The sequence below is a fragment of the Rhinoderma darwinii genome, chromosome 3, assembly GCF_050947455.1.
Source record: "Rhinoderma darwinii isolate aRhiDar2 chromosome 3, aRhiDar2.hap1, whole genome shotgun sequence".
Taxonomy (NCBI): Eukaryota; Metazoa; Chordata; class Amphibia; order Anura; family Rhinodermatidae; genus Rhinoderma; species Rhinoderma darwinii.
In genome coordinates, this window is record NC_134689.1 from 16,700,418 (window position 1) to 16,722,629 (window position 22,212).

At 46.3% G+C, this 22,212-nt stretch overlaps 1 protein-coding gene across 1 annotated transcript; it reads right to left on the bottom strand.

Annotated features, from left to right (window-relative positions):
• Nucleotides 1–804: 804 nt before the first annotated feature.
• On the bottom strand, nucleotides 805–14,288 carry TIGAR (TP53 induced glycolysis regulatory phosphatase). The gene is made up of 6 exons (XM_075856041.1): nucleotides 14,141–14,288; nucleotides 12,703–12,740; nucleotides 9,594–9,715; nucleotides 7,000–7,077; nucleotides 6,026–6,136; nucleotides 805–5,138 (listed from the first exon to the last, which is right to left on the bottom strand). The coding sequence occupies exons 1-6, from the start codon at nucleotides 14,170–14,172 to the stop codon at nucleotides 4,689–4,691; spliced, it is 831 nt and encodes a 276-aa protein (XP_075712156.1). The 5' UTR covers nucleotides 14,173–14,288; the 3' UTR covers nucleotides 805–4,688.
• Nucleotides 14,289–22,212: the final 7,924 nt, after the last annotated feature.

Genomic DNA, 22,212 nt, shown 5'->3' on the forward strand with positions numbered 1-22,212 from the left:
AGAGCCATCTGCTTCCGGCACCGACAACTGCATGGATTCCGAAGGCAACCGGAGAATCTGATCGGTGCGGGGTCCGGGTGTCGGAACCCACTGATCATATACTGATGATAGGTCAACAATATAAAAAAACAGTTCCCAAACTGGACAACCCCTTTAAGAGTGGATGTTACCAGTAGCTGTGGCATATAAAGTAACATAACATTTCTTAGAAGTCAGCAATGTCATTTATTTCTGGCTTCTTTTTTATATTTTTATTTTATTCCCACCCATGTAGTTTCTCCTCATATTGCCTGCTGTGTGCCATGTATACCGCTCGGCCTTAGAAGAGGAACCTCTCATATAATCCAGTAATGCCAAATATACTTCCTGCGAATATGTGCCAGGAACACGGACTTATTAATACCGTTCACAAAATGCAACAGACCTCAGCCACGACATCCTGCTTTATAAGGGCCTGTTCACATCACCGTTGCCCTTCCATTGAGGGGTTCCGTCTGAGGTTTCCGTCTGGTTAACCCCTCAACGGAAAGGCAAACGGAAACCTCAGCTTCCGTTTCCCCCACCATTGAACTCAATGGTGACGGAAACCTAGCCAATAGTCACCGTTGTGACAGGGTTCCGTTGTTTCGGACGGAATCAAATAGCGCACTTGACTGGTACACACCTCTAAATAAATTTGGCGGATCTCCGGCCATCCGTGCTCTAGAAAGTCAAATCTCAAATTTGCTCTAGTTTTTGGTGCATAGTACTTGTGTCAGGCCCAGCCCCTTCTGCCAAGCCCTGCCCTTAAAGGAGATTCCACACTTTGTTCATTTTAATAATTTAATTATCATACAAAATAACTGAAAAACATGCAGTAAAACCCGAATCTCGAGGAGAATGGATTTGTGGTTATAGTTAATGATCTGAGGTGGAGTTAATAGCCGGGATACTACACACCGCTCCAGGCCGGGCCTGTGTAATCTACAGTATCCTCTGTATTACCTGGACAGGCTGCGTATTAAGAATGACCAATACTGGATAAGACAATTGTACATTAGACTCAGGTTTGTAATAAATACATAGATAAAATCAGTTTTCAATGAATCACTCACTCCCGATTTTGACAACCACCTAGTTCAAAACCGAAATACTGAGAACCGGAGGAGGTAATATAAGTACAGTACCCTGACATCACATTTCAGCGTCATTAAATAGAAAAACATCAAACACTATTTGTCTCCCATCATCTTGGCATTAAAGGGGCTTTTCTCACAAAAAAAAAATAATTACAAAAAGTGGTGGGGTCTGGCAGCTCGGATGTCCGCCAATAAAGAAAACAAAAATTCCACTTGCTATTTTCAATGACCATGTTTAGGCTTATGGCACCTCTGAAAATGGGGACCAGGACCTGTTCAATTTAAAGATCGGTAAGGGTTAAGACTTGGCTTTTTTGATATATCAGCTTAAAGTTGTAGTCCACCTTTTTTTTTTAACACTAATCTAAATAGTTTCAAAATTCTGTGCCGATTAATTTTTTAATATATCTTTATAGCTGTCGGAGCTCAGTTTTTCTGATACACAGCTCCAAATCCCCTGCATTTAAATATACATTAAGCCCAATAATGACACAGTCTGCAGTAAGCTCCTGAGCTCCCCCTAGTGGTGACTGCAGACAGAACCATATCTTTTTAATCTATGTCTATGCAGGCGATTTTGTGCTCTGTGCCAGAAAAAGAAAGCTGTGACCCCTATAAAGATAGATATATAGGCACAGAACTTTGGATGTAAAAAATGACAATGATAAAAGGTCGTTATTCACTTTAAAGAAGCCCTCAGAATGTGTCTTTCTGCCCCTTGTTAGTAAATGTAATGTAGTGATGTGTATGGACTTACCCGTTGTTGTATTTCACAGGCCGACTCTCCGTTCCCAGGACGCGCGAGTTCACGTGATCTATATTCTGACAACCCATATCCTACAATGTCTACTGTAGAAACCGGAGGTCAGTCTCTCTATGCAAGGCAATGGGACTCACATCGTAGCTCTCATAGACTTGCCTTGAGAGCCTGACATCCGGTCCCTGAAGCAGACGCTGTAGGATACAGGGAGTCAGAATGAAGATCACGTGACTCCACGGTGGGCCAGAACGGAAATCGGCGGCCCGTTAAATACAGCACCAGGTAAGTCACTACACATCACTGCATTATAGGGGGGTGAAAAAACCTGAGAGTGCTTCTTTAAGGGCTCAAGCTTTGTAGACAGTCCGTCACACACTGTATTATCCCCTGGCAGATGAGATTCGAGGGAAAAATACCTTAATAATAATAATATGGAATCCGATGGAAAATTCACGGATTCATACATGAAAAATTTGCTTGACACTGGTCACTTTTATGGCGCTACTCATCTCAAATTTTTGGGAAAATTATTTTAGGTGGAAGACCAGCAATTACTCAACCAGTTCTATGAAATCACAAGGATCATTAGGACATCACGACACGAATATTGAGGTATTGCAATTGTACCCTAGCTGAGAATTGCTTATCGTTTATCGCCTGTGTAAACAGGTCTTGTTTTTTCCGTAATCGGTGCCGACGCAACCGACGGAACAGGAAAAAAAACCAATAGGAAACACATAGATGATATTAAAGGGGTATTCCGACAACTAAAATTTAGGGCATATCCACAGGATATACCATAGATGTCTGATCAGTGGTGAACCCACTACTGGGATCGCTACCAAATGGAAGAACAGAGTCCTGTGTCTCCTATTAACCCTAAAATTCCTCGTATTACCACTTTAAGATTGAAGAAACAAGACAATTGATTTAAATCTATGACTGTCACGACATAATATTGCATCTTGCCCATTGATTGAGATGTTGGCAAAACAATGAGCCGCAAATCGGGTAAAAAAATTATTTACAATCTTACGTTTCTGCTACCAAGTAAAAAGTCTTATGATAAATGTCACTACTCAAGACTCCATGCATGCCGTCATGAGACCATTGTAATCTATGGGTGAATCTGCGCCAGGTAACAGGGGGAGGGGGTTACTTCTTTAGCACTTTTACATTAGTTTAGCTCTTTTTTATATATAAAAATGATAACTGCAATTCAGCCTGTGCGGAGACAGACCCCTCACTAACACTGACTACTGTAGACTGCCGAGCGTATAAACGACATCATTCACAATGCACTGCAGTAATGTATGAGCCGTGCAGACACTGAACTAGCAGGGAGTGTTGGATCCTAAAACCTAAAGGTGAGAAAAAACTGTTAGGGTATGTTCACACGGCGGGGGTCCGTAACGGCTGAAATTACGGGGATGTTTCAGCCTGAAAACATCCCCGTAATTTCAGCCGTACCGGCATGTGCAGGCGCTTGAACGCCGCGTCAATTACGGCCGTAATTAGCGCTGCTATTCATTGGAGTCAATGAATAACGGCTCCAATTACGGCCAAAGAAGTGACAGGTCACTTCTTCTACGCGGGCGTCTATTTACGCGCCGTCATTTGACAGCGGCGCGTAAATATACGCCTCGTGTGAACAGACAAACGTCTGCCCATTGCTTTCAATGGGCAGATGTTTGTCAGCGCTATTGAGGCGCTATTTTCGGGCGTAATTCGGGGCAAAAACGCCCGAATTACGTCCGTAAATAGGCCGTGTGAACATACCCTTACTCTTCCTCAGCAATGAGCATATAATAACACCATGCTTTCCTAATAGTTCCAACACAAATTCAGACAACTGCAGATATTTTGTGGCGTCGGTGGGTCTTCTACCGTGGTTAAGGTGGCTATATACATTAGATTTACGTCATCCGAACCCGCCGATTTCAGCAGAAAATGTGTATTAGATGTTCTGCTGATCTTCATTCTCCAGAACTCGGGGAAAAAATAATCAGGGGCATGTTGAATTTCAACATGTCCAACTCTTTGTTCTCAAGGGAAATAAGCCGCCGCCAGAGGTTTCTGGCGGCGGCTTATCCCCCCCCCCCCCCCATTGAAAAATATGCACACTTGGCCAAACTCGGCATGCATGTATATTGAAAGGTCGGGAGGTCCTTGAAAGGTCCTTCGACCGACAGCTACTGAAGGTCTTTGCCACCATGTAGGGAAAGGGAAGTGACAATCTTGTTGGCATGATTAGATGGTCCACAGTGCAGATGTCCCTTTTTAGACACCCCTTACATCCCACCCCTGGAGGAGCGCTCTGTGGACCAGATATTTTTATCTTTTGCATCACCCCACTTACCCCAGAATCGTCACAGATTACAAGACACCCTTTTTCTTAGAAGGTTTCCCCAACAATAAGCACATCACATGTTGTCCCACTGCTAGAACTTCCTGTGCTCAGCTGTAACCTGTGGAGGAACCCTGCAGCGCCGCCACAGGAGGAGTGAAGCATTACATGGTGCCCATTAAAAATGAGCTGTCCATGGACATACTGGGTCCTCCAGAGCGGGAGACACTCTTTGTAGCCACGAGCAGCCCCTTTAAGTAAGGTTATGAATATAAAGACTAAAAGGTCATTTGTAATATCTGAAGAAGTTACTTCTGTTCAAGATGGAAATATCTTATTGTCTTTTAAATATAAATGACACGCTACAGCAGAGAAAAGCGTAGTGGACATATCCGCCTGATGGAGAACAATAACTCCCAGCATGCTCTTACCAGCCAGGTACACTGAGAAGAGTTGGCAAATGTCATACTACATAATGGCTGGTGTCCGCGTTGAGATCTGCTAGGTGATCGTGGCGATTGATGCAAATGCAACGAATGTCGGGTTTATTTATTTCTCCTGGCGGAAAACTGATAATAAAATGGCTGATGCCCGTGTTTGGGCTGACGGACAGTTCTCGGGACTTCTTCAGGTCAGGAGGAAACGTGAAGTGAAGATCTTCTACGAAATACTTGATCCAGTTCCTCATGTAAGCTCCGTGACTCACCAGCAGAATATTGGCGTCTAACGGGGCGTCACTGTAGTCTTGGAAGCCAGCTTGGTTGCCACTGCTGTGATTTCTAAACGGGGAGAGGTCGAGAGTGGTCACGCGCTCGCGCCCTGCTGCGCCAAGAGCCGCCTGGTCTTCGGCACTTATTTTATCAATGACCATCTGGCAGAGGAACTCAAAGAAGTCCTTGGCACGAGCTCTAACCTAAAAAAAAAATAAACAAATAACTGATTGGTTGCTATGGGCAACAAGACCATGTCTGTTTTAGTGAATAATTGTATTCCCCATGAAATAACTAATAAAGGAACAGAATTTCTTAGAACTCTATGTTGTGCCGTTCCTCTGCTATTCCTCCTGGAAATGTATAAATAAATTGATAACTAGGTGTTGGAAAGCGGCGTAACTGGGCCCTTCCATGTGCCCTTTATAATACTGGTGTCTTTTTATGTGGCGGAGGGACCCTTTGGGCCCCCTTCGACTACCGGTCCCAATGCGACTACTACCTCTACACCCACAATAGCTACGTCCCTGGTATTGGAGGCGAAATTTGGGTCACAAGTGGACACACAATAATATACAGAAGAAAGGAGTTGTCCAGGATTAGAATAACATAGCTGATTTTTTTTCAAAAACAGCGCCACACCTGTTCACAGGTTATATGTGGTATTGCAACTTATGTAACAATTGCAGTAACCTGCAATTTTACCATGATCGTTGCACCACTAAAAATTGCCGTAGAGCTTAAGACTTATCACATTCTGACGTCAGAACCTCACAATTATACAGAGATAAGCGGCAATAGGCACTGCTTATCTCATCAGTCCTAAATCTCTTATGCCGATCTCTGATTGACTGACATGAAGTGATTCCTGTCTCTTTATAAAGATGTTCTCCGGCAGCTACAATATATATTGTACAGATCTTTGCCCAAAATGCTGCCGACTTTGTATTTGCAAAGGTTGAGGGAGTTTCATGTGAAGCAATTTTTTTATGGTGATGGATTATGGTCGTGACTTCCTATAATTTACAGTAGGGGGATGGGCATTATGGGCTAATGATTATATACTATTATATCATCCGTAATAATTTACCTGATTCAAGGTTTCGCCTCCAGGGGGAGTATATGAAGGACACTGCTCTCCGGATTTCTTCGCCATGATCTTCAGCTCGCTGAGAGGCTGCCCCTCCGCAATGCCGTATTTCTAAAACGTAACATTTTATTATAACTGAACGTCATAACCCACATTAAAGAGAAATAACCATAAACATCAATGACAACCGATAGGTGCCAGATTATCAAATATTCTGGATTATCAGATGGCCGTAGAAAAATATATAAAACCTGCTACTACAACTTTGTTTTATAATCAGATGAGTTTTCTAGTTGCTTCTCTCTGCTCCAGTATTTTGATTCTGATCTGGTGAAATTCCAAGTGAGGATTAGAACATTTTCTGGATTATTGAATGCCAGATTAAAAGAATTCCCTTGTATACCGTTATTAACGTAAGGCTTCCCCCCCCCCCCCCGTGGAGGACCCCTGACAAAAATGTTTCTCTTCTGGGGAACCTCTACAACCCGATCCCAGTCCATGGATAAAAGGGAAAACCTAGCTGGAGCTCCCTCTAGTGGACAAACTATGTTACCACAGTTCCAATCGTCCTGATCTGATTTTTTTTCCCCCAACTTTATTTATTATCTGTTATTGATATAGCACTGACATATTCTACAAATCTGTACAGAGACTGTACGCACATCATTCCCTATCTACTCATCTCATTTTCCGAAGCCGAGGACGCGCACTACAACCAATTTCTCAACAAGCATCTTAATAAATTTAACGAAATCACTGTCTGTCTGTCATAGATTTGTGCCATAAATGCCGCCAGTTTCTAGCATGATATATGGTAAAATTGTGGTACCAACTGTGGCCCCGCCCTCACCCGATAAACTCCACCCCTCTTCAAGCAAATGGGGCAAGCACCCTAATACGCAACTTTCCAATGCCAGAATTGTAGCGCAAATTCCATAATAGATTCCCCCCCCCCCATGTCTCGTAGTACTTACCCTCTCTCGCAGCCTGGCGTCATAGTTTATTTTAATCTCCTCACTCAGCTTGTTGTTCTTCATGATGGTACAAGCCGTCTGAGGGGAACAGAAGAATTATTAACATTTCTACATAATCTGCATTGTATGATTGTTGGTGGATGATTATTAATACATTAGAAGTGATCATTTACATTAAAGGGGTTATATGGGGACCAAAAATGATGAGCAGTGTAGTCCCTGCAGTATGTGATACCCTCGCTAATATACATTCCGGTCCCCCGTTGCGCCGATTCTGAGATTTTCATATATTTTTATAGCGCTGCCGGGGGAGCGGAACTCTAGTTGCGCAGCCTTCTTTGATGATGATATGACTCTTCGTCATGTGGCCGCCCCGTTGTAATCTATGTACGAGCAGAAGCAGTAGTACAACGATCACATAGAGTACAGCGGGGCCTATTCTCCATGGTTACAGACTACAGACAAACCCTGTGTGTAGTCTGATACTGTAGTCATGTGTTACTCCATTCTGTCCGCCTACTCTTAGGGTATGTTCACACGACCAAATTACGGACGTAATTCGGGCATTTTACGCCTGGAATTATGTCCGAAATGACAGCTTGAAAGCGTTGACAAACATCTGCCCATTGAAAGCAATGGGCTGACGTTTGTCTGTTCACACGAGGCGTATATTTACGCGTCGCTGTAAAAAAATGGCGCGTAAATAGACGACCGCGCCAAAGAAGTGTCATGTCACTTCTTCAGACGTAAATGGAGCCGTTTTCCATGGACTCCATGGAAAACCAGCTCCAGTTACGTCCGTAATGGACGCGGCGTTCAAGCGCCTGCACATGCCGTTACGGCTGAAATGACGGGGCTGTTTTCTCCTGAAAACAGCCCCGTAATTTCGGCCGTTACGGACGCTGCCGTGTGAACATACCCTTAAGCTGTCCATATATTTCAGATAGCTGATGGCCAAACGCTCATTCGGCTGACAGCTATTCCTGCCGACCTCCATACACAAGCACGCTCGGCTCGGCTGAGCGTGCGTTCTCAATAGGAAGGAGTAAAGCCGCTGCTAGACTCCTCTGGCTGCAAACAAAAGGATCCTGCACGTTGGAATCCAACAGCCTGATCCTTCTCTCCCCTGACATTAGATGGTCAGCCGGTCCCGCCAAAATTGGCCAACAGTGTGTATGGCCACCATTATCCTTTCTGTAGGTTAGCAAAAAGAAGAAGAGGGAGTGGGGTAAATGCCCTTTTACATGGGCCAATTATCGGGCAAACGAGCGTTGACAGATCGCTCGTTCCTGCTAATTGCCCGGTGTAAACAGGGCAACGATCAGTTTGATGAATAAGCAAATGCTCGATCACCTGCTGATTGTATCGTTTTAAATGCTGAAACGATTATTGTTGACGGCAGCGAATCTCCCTATGTAAACAGGGAGACGCGGTGCCGACATGATAGACATGTATGGGGACGAGCGATCGGAGTGACGAGCGCTTGTCTCCATACTAGATCCGTGTGAAAGGAGCAAACGAGCGCCGGTCACCAAGCTGTCTCGTTGATCGGCGCTCATTTACACGCCCCTCAGAATCAGACTACATTAGGGTGTGTCTGCAGTCTGTAACCATAGAGACTTATAGGTCTACAGGACGGTATGAATTGGAAAAATTATTGCTTGCACAGGTTGATAAACCCTTTAAAATATCTAGTTGCATCTGGTTATTATTGCAGTGATCTACTTAAAGGGTTTGTCCACTACTGGACAGCTGGTGACCTACCCACCGGATAGGTCATCAGTACATGATCTGTGGGGGTCCGATACCCGGACCCCGCACCATTAAGCCGCTCCAGCTGCCTCCGAGCACCGGACGTATATGCCGGAAGCAGTTGGCACCGGCCACCGAATAGCAGCCGAGCTGCAGTACTATTCAAGTGAACAGGAGCAGAGCTGCAGTTCAGCCGCAACGTTATGTACGAAGCCAACTGCTTCCGGCTCCGAACATCGCATAATGGGCCAAAACATCCGGTGCACGGAGGCAGCCGGAGCGGCTTAGCGCTGCAGGGTCCGGGTGTTGGACCCGTATTGATGATATACCGGAAAAATTATGGACACCATTACAGAAACCTGCGGAACCCAATAAAGTCAATCGGGCGCCGTTTGTGTCTATCGGACAGAGGATCCGAAACGGCCATTATTTTCGCTGTTCTGCTCCAATGACGAAGCAGAACCGTGGAAATAGCAACGCAGATGTGAACAGAGCCTCAAATGCAATAACATTCCTAAGTTAAATAGTAACGAAAAATATAAAACAATTTTTTTGTAAACGAAATCATTTTTATGCTGAATGTTACTCCCATCATGCCTCAGGATGGAGCACAGATTTGATATTTTCTTATTATTTTTTTCTGTGCTTATTGTCGCGCCCATCTGAGTAATACATGTCATGGAAGTCGGCACAAGTACTATATACAAGCTACTATAATACTGCCCACTATAGACAGGAACATGGATCTGAACAGGTAGCAGAATTTTTAGATCTGACAGAACTGGACTTGCCATAGAGGTGTCAGGTTCCCTATGACAGTTCTGCATGTACACATCACTTGCCTGCCTTGCCCGGATCAGGTCGCTGGAGAATACGTGAGTGAATCTGACATGACTCAGGAATCTGCCGGCCGCTTCCGCTTGCATGAACCCTATTTCAGAGAGAGGTTCATCTATGCCTTGACCTGTGGAAAAATGATGGTCCAAACTATATATAATGTATGCGGTCAGTTTGGTGAATTCCCCCCGACAGGTCTTTTTAAAGGGCCAGTACACCTAAAATGGTTATCTTATAAAAGTGCAACGTAACAACCCAGGCTGCTAAAATCATTCATACATATAGATGGAAAATCTGACCCGTATTTACTGCATTTCGTATTTCTGCCACGGACTTACAGTTCATGTGCGGATAATCCGCTTGTGGAAATCCCCCGGCTTTTACGCCCACCTACTGACACAGATGTTAAATAAATGGGGTCATGTATCTTTAAAAAAAAGGCTACACTATTTGTCACAACCTTTGTTGGTTCACTGACAGCCGATCGCAATGACACTTTATGTATCACAAGGCACAAATCCTGGCGCCACATGGGTCTGACCTTTCCATGAGCCGATTTTGGGTGAGAGATCAGACTCCGCGTGGCAGCAATAACCTTACACTGCTCGGCATAGTAAAGAGTAAAAATATAATAAGAAAGGAGTCAAATTATAATATGAGTAACAATTATTATAATACAATCAATTCACGAGGAGCATCCTGTAATAATATATAACAAAATGTATCAGGACTAGAAATAATTGGCTAGTAACATCGGCTACCGTAGGTCCGTCATATGTTTCGGACCCTTGGCAGTCATTTATTTTAGGTCCGATATTAGACACATGCTAGGAAGGCAATTTATCGGACGATGTAACCAAGGCAAAGCTGAGCCGTGTTTTCCGATTCTTTACCATTTTCAAGATCTCTGCATGTAAGAAAGAATTTTTTCATTCACTGACAGCAAACAAAGCCTTGAAACCAGTCCTGAGGTCATCCAACTGACACAGGTGCAAGGATCATTATAAGGGTATGTTCACACGCTAGCTGTCATTTACGGCTGAAATGACATCCTGTTTTCAGAAGAAAACAGCTGCGTCGTTTCAGCCGTAAATGCTCCTCCTCGTAATATACGAGGCGTCTGTGACGCTCGTATATCTTGAGCTGCTCTTCATTGAGTTCAATGAAGAACAGCTCAAATTACGTTGCAAAGAAGTGTCCTGCATATAATGTATATAAGTGTCCTGCACTTCTTTGCCGAGGCAGTCAATTTACACGTCGTCGTTTGACAGCTGTCAAACGACGACGCGTAAATTACAGGTCGTCTGCACAGTACGTCGGCAAACCCATTCAAATGAATGGGCAGATGTTTGCCGACGTATTGTAGCCTTATTTTCAGACGTAAAACGAGGCATAATACGCCTCGTTTACGTCTGAAAATAGGGCGTGTGAACCCAGCCTAAGAGAGATCTGTTACACTGTAAGGGTATGTGCACACACACTAATTACGTCCGTACTTTACGGACGTAATTCGGCCGCAAGTACCGGACCGAACACAGTGCAGGGAGCCGGGCTTTTAGCATCATAGTTATGTACGACGCTAGGAGTCCCTGCCTCTCCGTGGAACTACTGTCCCGTACTGAAAACATGATTACAGTACGGGACAGTTGTCCTGCAGAGAGGCAGGGACTCCTAGCGTCGTATATAACTATGATGCTAGGAGCCCGGCTCCCTGCACTGTGTTCGGTCCGGGACTTGCGGCCGAAATACGTCCGTCAATTACGGACGTAATTAGTGTGTGTGCACATACCCTAACAAGCAGTTCACCTGTGTTAGGACGGGGTTTCAGCCTCTGAATGTAAAAATGTATATATTTCAGTTTACCAACAGCAAGCAGAGATCTTCAGAAATTGTACAGAATGTAACCGCAAGTTTTACAACCCTCACTGATCAAAACAGTCCTGCAAATGATGCCCAATTTTTCCAATGTGAGAATAAGGTGCACTTATAGGGGTTTCATATAGTGCTCATATAAAACCGGTCAACCCCGCCTATAGGGGAATATGGGTGACAAAGAGGACCCCCCCCCCCCGACCTGGACACCCCCACTGAGCAAGGGCACAGGGCTGCTAACATGTTTTACCTTTCTTTTTATGCAGTCCCAAGCTGCCAGTACTGATTTCTAGTAAGACCCAAGTAGGAGGAGAAGCTAGCTACTTACTCTCTCGTTGATGTCTACATTGAGATACTTTTCCCAGCATTCCCTTTGATTTCATTTGTATATAAAGGCAATAAACAATCAAAAACAACTTGTAGGATGCACAGGGTTCGCCCATGGTGATGGAGGGAGGAAGAGGACCTTCTGTGTGACCACGTGACAGAGAATATAGTCCCGTGAGAGATAACATGGCTTCCTGTCCCAAAAACTTAAGACATGAGAATCTGAAGCACAAATAATTGAATTTACAAGAGAAAGGACACACATAAGGACTCAGGAGCACAGGCACTTTAAAATATTTGGGAAGTTACCACAATACACACTGATTGGCACAGGGACAGTCCCTCTTCTCTCTCCAGACACACAATCCAGGAGTTGTAAATCTGTATTCTGTAGACAGCCCCCATCAAGCAGCCACAGTGAGTTTGTATTCCCCGCTGCTGTCCCACTATTATCCAGATCGTTACTACAGGGAACTGCTGATAATACTATCCCATAATATACAAGTAAAGCCAACAAGGGGGTTAGTGTCCTTGAAAAAGTGCCTGTAGCTCTGCTGACATGTCTGTTTATGTAAATACTTTTTACTCTTAAAGAAAAAACAATGCTGGAGCATCTTTTCTTAGAATTCGGCATCATGCTGTTCCTCTGTTGTTCCTCCTGGAAATATATGAATACATTTACGACAAGGTGTTACCATTCTTCTTGCCAATGGGGCACTGATCAATCACACTACGACACACCCTACTGACAAGGGGAATGGTAACACCCAGGTTTGAATTAATTCATACATTTCCAGGAGGAATAACAGAGGAACTGTAGAGTTATAAGAAAAGATGTTCCAGAATTTTTATTTCACAGGGAAGGCAAGTATTTATTAGAACAGATATGTCAGGAGCGCAGATATTATTTCCTACCTTGAAGTAATTTTTCTTTGTTGTATCGCGTCTCCCCACTGAAGAAAAAAACAAAAAGGGAAAATATATTATTAAAGTGGAAATGTTTCTGTTTTTTTTTGAAAACACTGAAGATGTATACAAAGCATGGCTGGGATAAAGCCACGATATCAGAACAGAGCTGAACAAGCCTGACAACCTAGGCATCCACTCCATGACAACCACAATCATTTCAAAGGGGTTGTCAGACAGAAAGTTTATATATAAAAGGTATTTTGGGTTGGATTAAACCAATATTTGGTTCATACATCGTCTCCTATTATCAATATAAACCCTACTATTCCTAATCATAGTCAGCGACAAACATTATTAAAGGAACAGTCTAAGAAAAACTGACACACGGTGTTATGTCTAGTGCAGGGCCAGAAGGGGGCGGTAGATGACATGTTGTCTCATGAATACTACAGCTGCAGCGGGACATGTGTGAACAAACAATTTCATTTTGGCTTCCTGCACCCACCACTAGAGGGAGCTGATTGTATACTATTTTACTATTGAGTTCAATCTATAAATATTATGCAGTAAGCTCATTGTCTATGAAGTCTTATACATTGTGTGACTCAATACATTCTAATAGGCAACGCCAAAGTCGGCCAGGCCTTAGGCAAGGGCTAGATGGCAACTTCTTCAATGGCCAGTTGCATGACATGTTTGACTATTGAGTTGATATGACACAATAGTCGCCAAAAGTTGGATTTGACCGGGTGACAATCACCCAGGATCATGACAGTTGCGCTACATCCAATGACATTTACGGGGAGGAACTTTACTTAGATTGAACTGTTTTAATCAACGGAGTCTGAGGTGGTCTGATAACCACCTCCTGTCTCATCAGAAGCTTAAACTGCTGCCCTATCCACCATGCTTTACATTGCAGCTCTGCTTGTTCCTGTGTATTAGCATAAGTTCAACATTAGCCCGGCACGAAATCAGTTTATATATTTAATATATGACCATGTAACCTGCCAACGAGTGGCCACAGATCTACAGAGGCAAATGAGCCCCAACTAGGAGGCACCCATGAGCCACGTGACATGTCATCCAGGGTGACAATCTAGCCCTATAGTATTATGTGACTATATCATGTGATCAATGGCTGTGACATTAACCAGATGACATCACAGCGACAGTATATCCCTTAAAGTGACACCACGCTATATCTATATAGTACCAGGCTAAATGTCATTATACATTTTGTATAGATTTGCCATTGTCTTCTCTTCCCTGTATTATATATATAATGTCCCTCATACTGTATACCGCACCTGGGCTCACATTCAACCCAGAAGCCCATAATAGCCGTGACCCAGCCCTGGAGCCTCTGTGTCTCCTATGACCTTTCCCAATGCAGCTCCCAGCAGATAATGACGGCAAAGAGTTAAATTAAGAGGGCACTTACTGTCTGACGATGGTCAATGCAAACCTGGCCATGGCTAGAGGTCGGTGCAGCCTCCCATACACAGCTCCGCATTGCAGGGCGACTCCGGCTCTGATACAATGTATCACTGATTTACAGAGCGTAGCCAATCACTGCGCCGCTCACAATAGATTCTCCGCAGCAGAGACGTAACTCGGCTCCTGATTGGCTGAGGCGCACAATGTGGATATTAATTGGCGTCGGCGCGGCTCCTTCTATGGGTCTGACTCGTGTGCGGCAGAAACAAGTGTCCTCCCTGAGGTAAGAGGAGAAGTGACATCTGCGGCCATCACGGGGGGAGGAGAGAAATCACCAGATAATAATATATAACACTTAGCAGCAGCTTCTGTAGCTTTATATGACTGTCTGATCATCAACAATATTGGATAATCTGGAAGCCATGAGGTTATAGACAATATATATATATATATATCAGCACCCCCAATTATTGGCCAGGGTGGGGGTGCACCACAATGACGCCCCCTCCAACTTGATACAAAGTACCGGTCTAAGGTACCATCCTGCCCTCCAGTGACCGACAGGAGTGTGGGGGCTGGCATTTATGGGGAGGACTGTAGCTGGGGGGGGGGGGTACGCTGGTATAGCACTGTTATAGGGGTACTGGGGGGGGTATGCTGGTATAGCACTGTTATAGGGGTGCTGGGGGGTATGCTGGTATAGCACTGTTATAGGGGTACTGGGGGGTATGCTGGTATAGCACTGTTATAGGGGTGCTGGGGGGTATGCTGGTATAGCACTGTTATAGGGGTACTGGGGGGGGTATGCTGGTATAGCACTGTTATAGGGGTGCTGGGGGGTACGTTGGTATAGCACTGTTATAGGGGTACTGGGGGGGTATGCTGGTATAGCACTGTTATAGGGGTGCTGGGGGGTATGCTGGTATAGCACTGTTATAGGGGGTACTGGGGGTACGCTGGTATAGCACTGTTATAGGGGTACTGGGGGGGGTATGCTGGTATAGCACTGTTATAGGGGTGCTGGGGGGTATGCTGGTATAGCACTGTTATAGGGGTACTGGGGGGTATGCTGGTATAGCACTGTTATAGGGGTGCTGGGGGGTATGCTGGTATAGCACTGTTATAGGGGTACTGGGGGGTACGTTGGTATAGCACTGTTATAGGGGTGCTGGGGGGTACGTTGGTATAGCACTGTTATAGGGGTACTGGGGGGGGTATGCTGGTATAGCACTGTTATAGGGGTGCTGGGGGGTACGTTGGTATAGCACTGTTATAGGGGTACTGGGGGGGTATGCTGGTATAGCACTGTTATAGGGGTGCTGGGGGGTATGCTGGTATAGCACTGTTATAGGGGGTACTGGGGGTACGTTGGTATAGCACTGTTATAGGGGTACTGGGGGGTATGCTGGTATAGCACTGTTATAGGGGTGCGGGGGGGGGGTACGCTGGTATAGCACTGTTATAGGGGTGCTGGGGGGTACGCTGGTATAGCACTGTTATAGGGGTGCGGGGGGGTATGCTGGTATAGCACTGTTATAGGGGTACTGGGGGTACGTTGGTATAGCACTGTTATAGGGGTACTGGGGGGTATGCTGGTATAGCACTGTTATAGGGGTGCGGGGGGGGGGGGTACGCTGGTATAGCACTGTTATAGGGGTGCTGGGGGGTACGTTGGTATAGCACTGTTATAGGGGTACTGGGGGGTATGCTGGTATAGCACTGTTATAGGGGTGCGGGGGGGTATGCTGGTATAGCACTGTTATAGGGGTGCTGGGGGGTATGCTGGTATAGCACTGTTATAGGGGTGCGGGGGGGTATGCTGGTATAGCACTGTTATAGGGGTGCGGGGGGGTATGCTGGTATAGCACTGTTATAGGGGTACTGGGGGGTATGCTGGTATAGCACTGTTATAGGGGTACTGGGGGGTATGCTGGTATAGCACTGTTATAGGGGTACTGGGGGTATGCTGGTATAGCACTGTTATAGGGGTACTGGGGGGGTATGCTGGTATAGCACTGTTATAGGGGTGCGGGGGGGTATGCTGGTATAGCACTGTTATAGGGGTGCGGGGGGGTATGCTGGTATAGCACTGTTATAGGGGTACTGGGGGTATGCTGGTATAGCACTGTTATAGGGGTACTGGGGGGTATGCTGGTATAGCACTGTTATAGGGGTGCTGGGGGGTATGCTGGTATAGCACTGTTATAGGGGTACTGGGGGTGTATGCTGGTATAGCACTGTTATAGGGGTACTGGGGGGTATGCTGGTATAGCACTGTTATAGGGGTGCGGGGGGTATGCTGGTATAGCACTGTTATAGGGGTGCGGGGGGGTATGCTGGTATAGCACTGTTATAGGGGTACTGGGGGTATGCTGGTATAGCACTGTTATAGTGGTACTGGGGGGATATGCTGGTATAGCACTGTTATAGGGGTACGGGGGGTACGCTGGTATAGCACTGTTATAGGGGTACTGGGGGGGTATGCTGGTATAGCACTGTTATAGGGGTACTGGGGGGTATGCTGGTATAGCACTGTTATAGGGGTACTGGGGGTATGCTGGTATAGCACTGTTATAGGGGTACTGGGGGGGTATGCTGGTATAGCACTGTTATAGGGGTACTGGGGGTATGCTGGTATAGCACTGTTATAGAGGTACTGGGGGTATGCTGGTATAGCACTGTTATAGGGGTACTGGGGGGTATGCTGGTATAGCACTGTTATAGGGGTACTGGGGGTACGCTGGTATAGCACTGTTATAGGGGTACTGGGGGGTATGCTGGTATAGCACTGTTATAGGGGTACTGGGGGTACGCTGGTATAGCACTGTTATAGGGGTACTGGGGGTATGCTGGTATAGCACTGTTATAGGGGTACTGGGGGGTATGCTGGTATAGCACTGTTATAGGGGTACTGGGGGTATGCTGGTATAGCACTGTTATAGGGGTACTGGGGGGTATGCTGGTATAGCACTGTTCTAGGGGTACTGGGGGTATGCTGGTATAGCACTGTTATAGGGGTACTGGGGGTATGCTGGTATAGCACTGTTATAGGGGTACTGGGGGGTATGCTGGTATAGCACTGTTATAGGGGTACTGGGGGTATGCTGGTATAGCACTGTTATAGGGGTACTGGGGGGTATGCTGGTATAGCACTGTTATAGAGGTACTGGGGGTATGCTGGTATAGCACTGTTATAGGGGTACTGGGGGGCATGCTGGTATAGCACTGTTATGGGGGTACGCTGGTATAGCACTGTTATAGGGGTACTGGGGGGTATGCTGGTATAGCACTGTTATAGGGGTACTGGGGGTATGCTGGTATAGCACTGTTATAGGGGTGCTGGGGGTATGCTGGTATAGCACTGTTATAGGGGTGCTGGGGGTATGCTGGTATAGCACTGTTATAGGGGTACTGGGGGGTATGCTGGTATAGCACTGTTATAGGGGTACTGGGGGGGTACGCTGGTATAGCACTGTTATAGGGGTGCTGGGGGTACGCTGGTATAGCACTGTTATAGGGGTACTGGGGGGTACGCTGCTATAGCACTGTTATAGGGGTACGGGGGGTACGCTGGTATAGCACTCTTATAGGGGTACTGGGGGGTACGCTGGTATAGCACTGTTATAGGGGTGCTGGGGGGTACGCTGGTATAGCACTGTTATAGGGGTACTGGGGGGTACGCTGGTATAGCACTGTTATAGGGGTACTGGGGGGTACGCTGGTATAGCACTGTTATAGGGGTACTGGGGGGTACGCTGGTATAGCACTGTTATAGGGGTACTGGGGGGTACGCTGGTATAGCACTGTTATAGGGGTACTGGGGGGTACGCTGGTATAGCACTGTTATAGGGGTACTGGGGGGTATGCTGGTATAGCACTGTTACATGGGTATGGGGGGTTACCCTGGTATAGCACTGTTATAGAGGCAGTGTGGCTAATACTGGGTGGGTATGCTGGTATAGCACTGTTACAGGGGTGCTGGGGGTACACTGGTATAGCACTGTTATAGGGGCACTGGGGGGGTATGCTGGTATAGCACTGTTATAGGGGCACTGGGGGGGTATGCTGGTATAGCACTGTTATAGGGGCACTGTGGGGGGATGCTGGTATAGCACTGTTATAGGGGCACTGTGGGGGGATGCTGGTATAGCACTGTTATAGGGGTACTGGGGGGGGTACGTTGTATAGCACTGTTATAGGGGCACTGTGGCTGGTAGTGGGGGGGATGCTGGTATAGCACTGTTATAGGGGCACTGTGGCTGGTACGGGGGGGGGGGGGGATATGCTGGTATAGCACTTTTATAGGGGCGTTTTGTCCAGTTTGCCTTCACGCCTAAAGAGATTGTGCCACCCTTGGGGTAGAGAGCCACTACAAACAGTGGCTTTTGCTCTGGAGGGACTGATGCCATTACATGGACGTCCATCCATTTCAAGGGGTACATTGTATTGAATAGTAAGTGGCCCTTTACCAGCTAATTGCCAGGGGTCCCGGCAGAGACCTGGACAGAAACTGCCTAAAGTGGACACCGTAATAAATGAAGTGTTCCTCTATGAGCTTGTCCACACGTAACCGAATTACTGCAGAAAATGGTGCGGATTTTTCTGCGTTTGTTTCATTGCTGGGAGATGGTGACAATCTGGCAGCAACTCAGTCCACTTTCCGCAGCAGGAATTGATATTCTGTGGTACAAAAAATATGCACCGCAGGTAAATAGAGTCCCGTATATCCTTTTTTTTGGTGGGTACTGTGATTACGGACCTGTAGCTGTAATCTGCTGCCCTTACAGATGACGCCATATTAAACTGACAGATCTGCTTTCAATGTTCCTAGAACATGATGGCACCACATGAGGATATCACGGTTTTTCCCCATCAAAGTAAAAAACACAATAAACGTCACATCATAGACTGGAACGCTTCACTTACATATAACATCCAGACGCTGCAGGTTTTCACAACAAAAAAACGCAAAGTATGAACGAAGGCATCTAATGAGTGCTAGCTCTCTGTCCCATCCAACGCCCTATTTTATTCTGTTCCTTCAGCAATTTTGTAATGTTTGACTGCCCTCTTGTGGCATAGACCGGAAGTACATTGGCTGAAAGTGGGATCCAAAGCAAACTGCGAAATATATGGTATTCTGTGGATTTGAAAGTCCTCAGAATTACCTAAAATGTGCAAAAAAAAATTCTGCAATGTGTGTATGGGGTTTTGTTAACCCTGAATCACATTGCGTTTTAGCCCTACGTTTAACTCCTGACGTACACGCTAAATTTGTCCATAGGGCTCCATTAGTCCGACAGAGAATAAAAGAGTATCTTTTTGTCCCCAGTCGGGCTGGTATACGTCGGTAGACCTTTTCTTTTTTGGCGGATAGAATAAAATACTAGACTACTCTATTTCATCCTGAGGGATCCCGCTAAAAAAATCTGTATACCATGCAGTATGCGTTTTCTTAGCATGGGAGTTTGTGTGATGGTTGCTACTGTATGGCATCCGTCAGAGATATACATTATATGTATACCTCGGGGACCTCTCCAGGGCCAGAATATCCAGCAACGATAGGATGGGATTTCGGCTGATGTCACCATCCATGATGTCACTGTCCATATATGGGTGATTAATCAAATTAACTCGCCCTCAAGGACTCACACGATTCTGTTTTTTAACAGAATCGTTGAATCTATTCTTTAGTGGCTCCGCCCTGCTGCCTCATCACTGCCTGGTCCGCCCCGTCCTGTCTCTGCTTCCCGTATGGAACAGCAATTTCGCAGGGAAGCATAGACTCCTCACACCACCACCCTCCCTTGTAGATCGCACCACCATCCCCCCTTGCCAATCGCACCACCACCCCCCTTGCCGATCCCATCACCACCACCCCTCCCTTGCCGATCCCATCACCACCACCCCTCCCTTGCCGATCCCATCACCACCACCCCTCCCTTGCCGATCCCATCACCACCACCCCTCCCTTGCCGATCCCACCACCACCACCCCTCCCTTGCCGATCCCATCACCACCACCCCTCCCTTGCCAATCGCACCACAGTAGATCCCACTAGGAGCTGAATCCCCAGCCAAAGCGTCGGCAACCACTGGCTGGGGATTCAGCTCCTAGTGGGAGCTACAGTGACGATATCTATAAGGAAGAAGGGGGGGGGGTGCAATCTACATGTGGGGGTGCCATCTACAAGGGAGTAGGGGTTGTGCTGCCTTCTACATGGGGGGTGGGGGTGCTATCAGCAAGGGTGTATGACACTATGTGGGCACTGTGGCACTACACGTGGGCACTATGTCACTACATGTGGGCACTGGCACTATCTACAGGGACATTATCTACATGGGCGCTGCTGTTTTAAGGGGATTTATTTTTTTTTTTTTAACGGCCGTGAAAAACGGAGGGGCAGACTGGAAATGAATGAGAATTTGGAGACACTGATGCAAAATGCACATGAAAAGGGACATATTTTTTTTTGTTTACTGTCGTGTGACTGCAGCCTAAATGTCATTTATTAAAACCCCATGGTGGGGCCGGTACTGCACAGTGTCCTACTCACACTTCCGAGACTATAATGTAATCTCGCCCCCAGAGTGCCCGCTCGGGGCTTGCAGGAAAAAAAAGGGAAAAAATACATCGAGATTCAAATAGAAAATCGCCCAAAGTGTTGATCTAGACTTTATTTTTTGGCAAAATCGCCCAGCCCTGATGGACCGTGACATCAGGGGCTTTTAACTACGGAGTTCCCAGCCAGAGAATCAGAAGGAAGTTCTCTGGCCGGGGACTCTGGGACTGGAGAAGTCCCTAACCTCGCTGTTCATATATAGACAGTGACATCAGGGGCTCCTCCATGGGTTGTGTCTGGCATTGCGGCTCATTTCCATTGAAGTGAATGTAGATGATCTGCAAAACCACTCACAACCTGAGGACAGGGGTGGCGCTGTTTTTGAAGAAAGGTAGCCATGTGTTTCCAATGCTGGACAACACTTTTATGTCCTTTATGATAGTGCAGAGCTGCATTCACAGTACTACAGGCTTCAGAGCTGAAAACTCCCCAAAATAATATAATTAATTATCAGCTTCATAAGCCTTTATCGAGCTAAAATCTCCAGGCATGTTCAGTGTCTGCACAGCGCTTGCTCCGGGCTGGTGATTTGTCTCTTTATACCCGATACTGTACAGTATTCTGATGTAGGAGAAATTAACTGCGTCCAGTGCATTATAGGAGCTCATAACATACTTACTGACTGTTTCCAATTGCATTCATTGGCCACTGACCCCATGGCTTGTGTATTGTTAGAAAACCTTGTTTTTGTTCGTTGTTGCTTTCTCTTAGGCCTCATGCACACGTCCGTGCAGTATTTACGGTCAGTAAATTCTGCACGGATGGGCTGCGGACCGTCACCCGCATTTGCACGCATCACCACGGTAATAAGTATAGGAGCACGGCGGATGGGTACGAACGCACACAGCGTATTCAGGGCGGATTCACTGCGTTAAGCTGCGCAGCGTATCCGCCCTGAACACCGCAGGGATTGCCGTACGAAATCCCGCATCACACTGTGGTGCGTTAATTCGGGCGTACATTTCGCTGCGTAAATGATCACACATACTCGCCCCCTCCCTCCTCTGACGTCCGCTCCGGCCTCCCTGGATGACCTTGCAGGCCCATGTGACACTGTAGCCTGTGATTGGCTGCAGCGGTCACATGGCCTGCAACGTCATCCAGGCGGGTCGGACTGGAGAAGAAGCAGTGAACTCTGGGTAAGTATAACTTTATTTGCTTTCTTACTTGTGATTTTTGCGGCGTAATCTCTGTGATTCCGCCACAAATATCGCAACACACACTGCTTTGTTGCGGGTTTAAACACCCCGTTGAATTCAATGGGAAAACCCGCAAGAGTTGCGTATCCGCAGAATTAATTGACATGCTTCGGTTGAAGTAACTGCAGCGCAGGTCAATTTAATTTTTCGGCAGAAATTTACCGCAGTGTGCGGATGAGATTTGTTGAAATCTCACCCGCACTGCTCCTACTGTAATACGCTGCTGATTTTCCGCAATTAATCCATTGCTGAAAA

What these genes read in the sequence shown, in the direction of transcription:
- TIGAR (XM_075856041.1), bottom strand. Translation starts at nt 14,172, where the DNA reads ATGGCCAGGTTTGCATTGACCATCGTCAGACA. An exon ending in GCATTGACCATCGTCAGACA is followed by an intron (nt 12,741 to 14,140) that starts GTAAGTGCCCTC and finishes TTTTTTCTTCAG; the next exon opens with TGGGGAGACGCGATACAACA. An exon ending in ACCTGATCCGGGCAAGGCAG is followed by an intron (nt 7,078 to 9,593) that starts GCAAGTGATGTG and finishes TGTTCCCCTCAG; the next exon opens with ACGGCTTGTACCATCATGAA.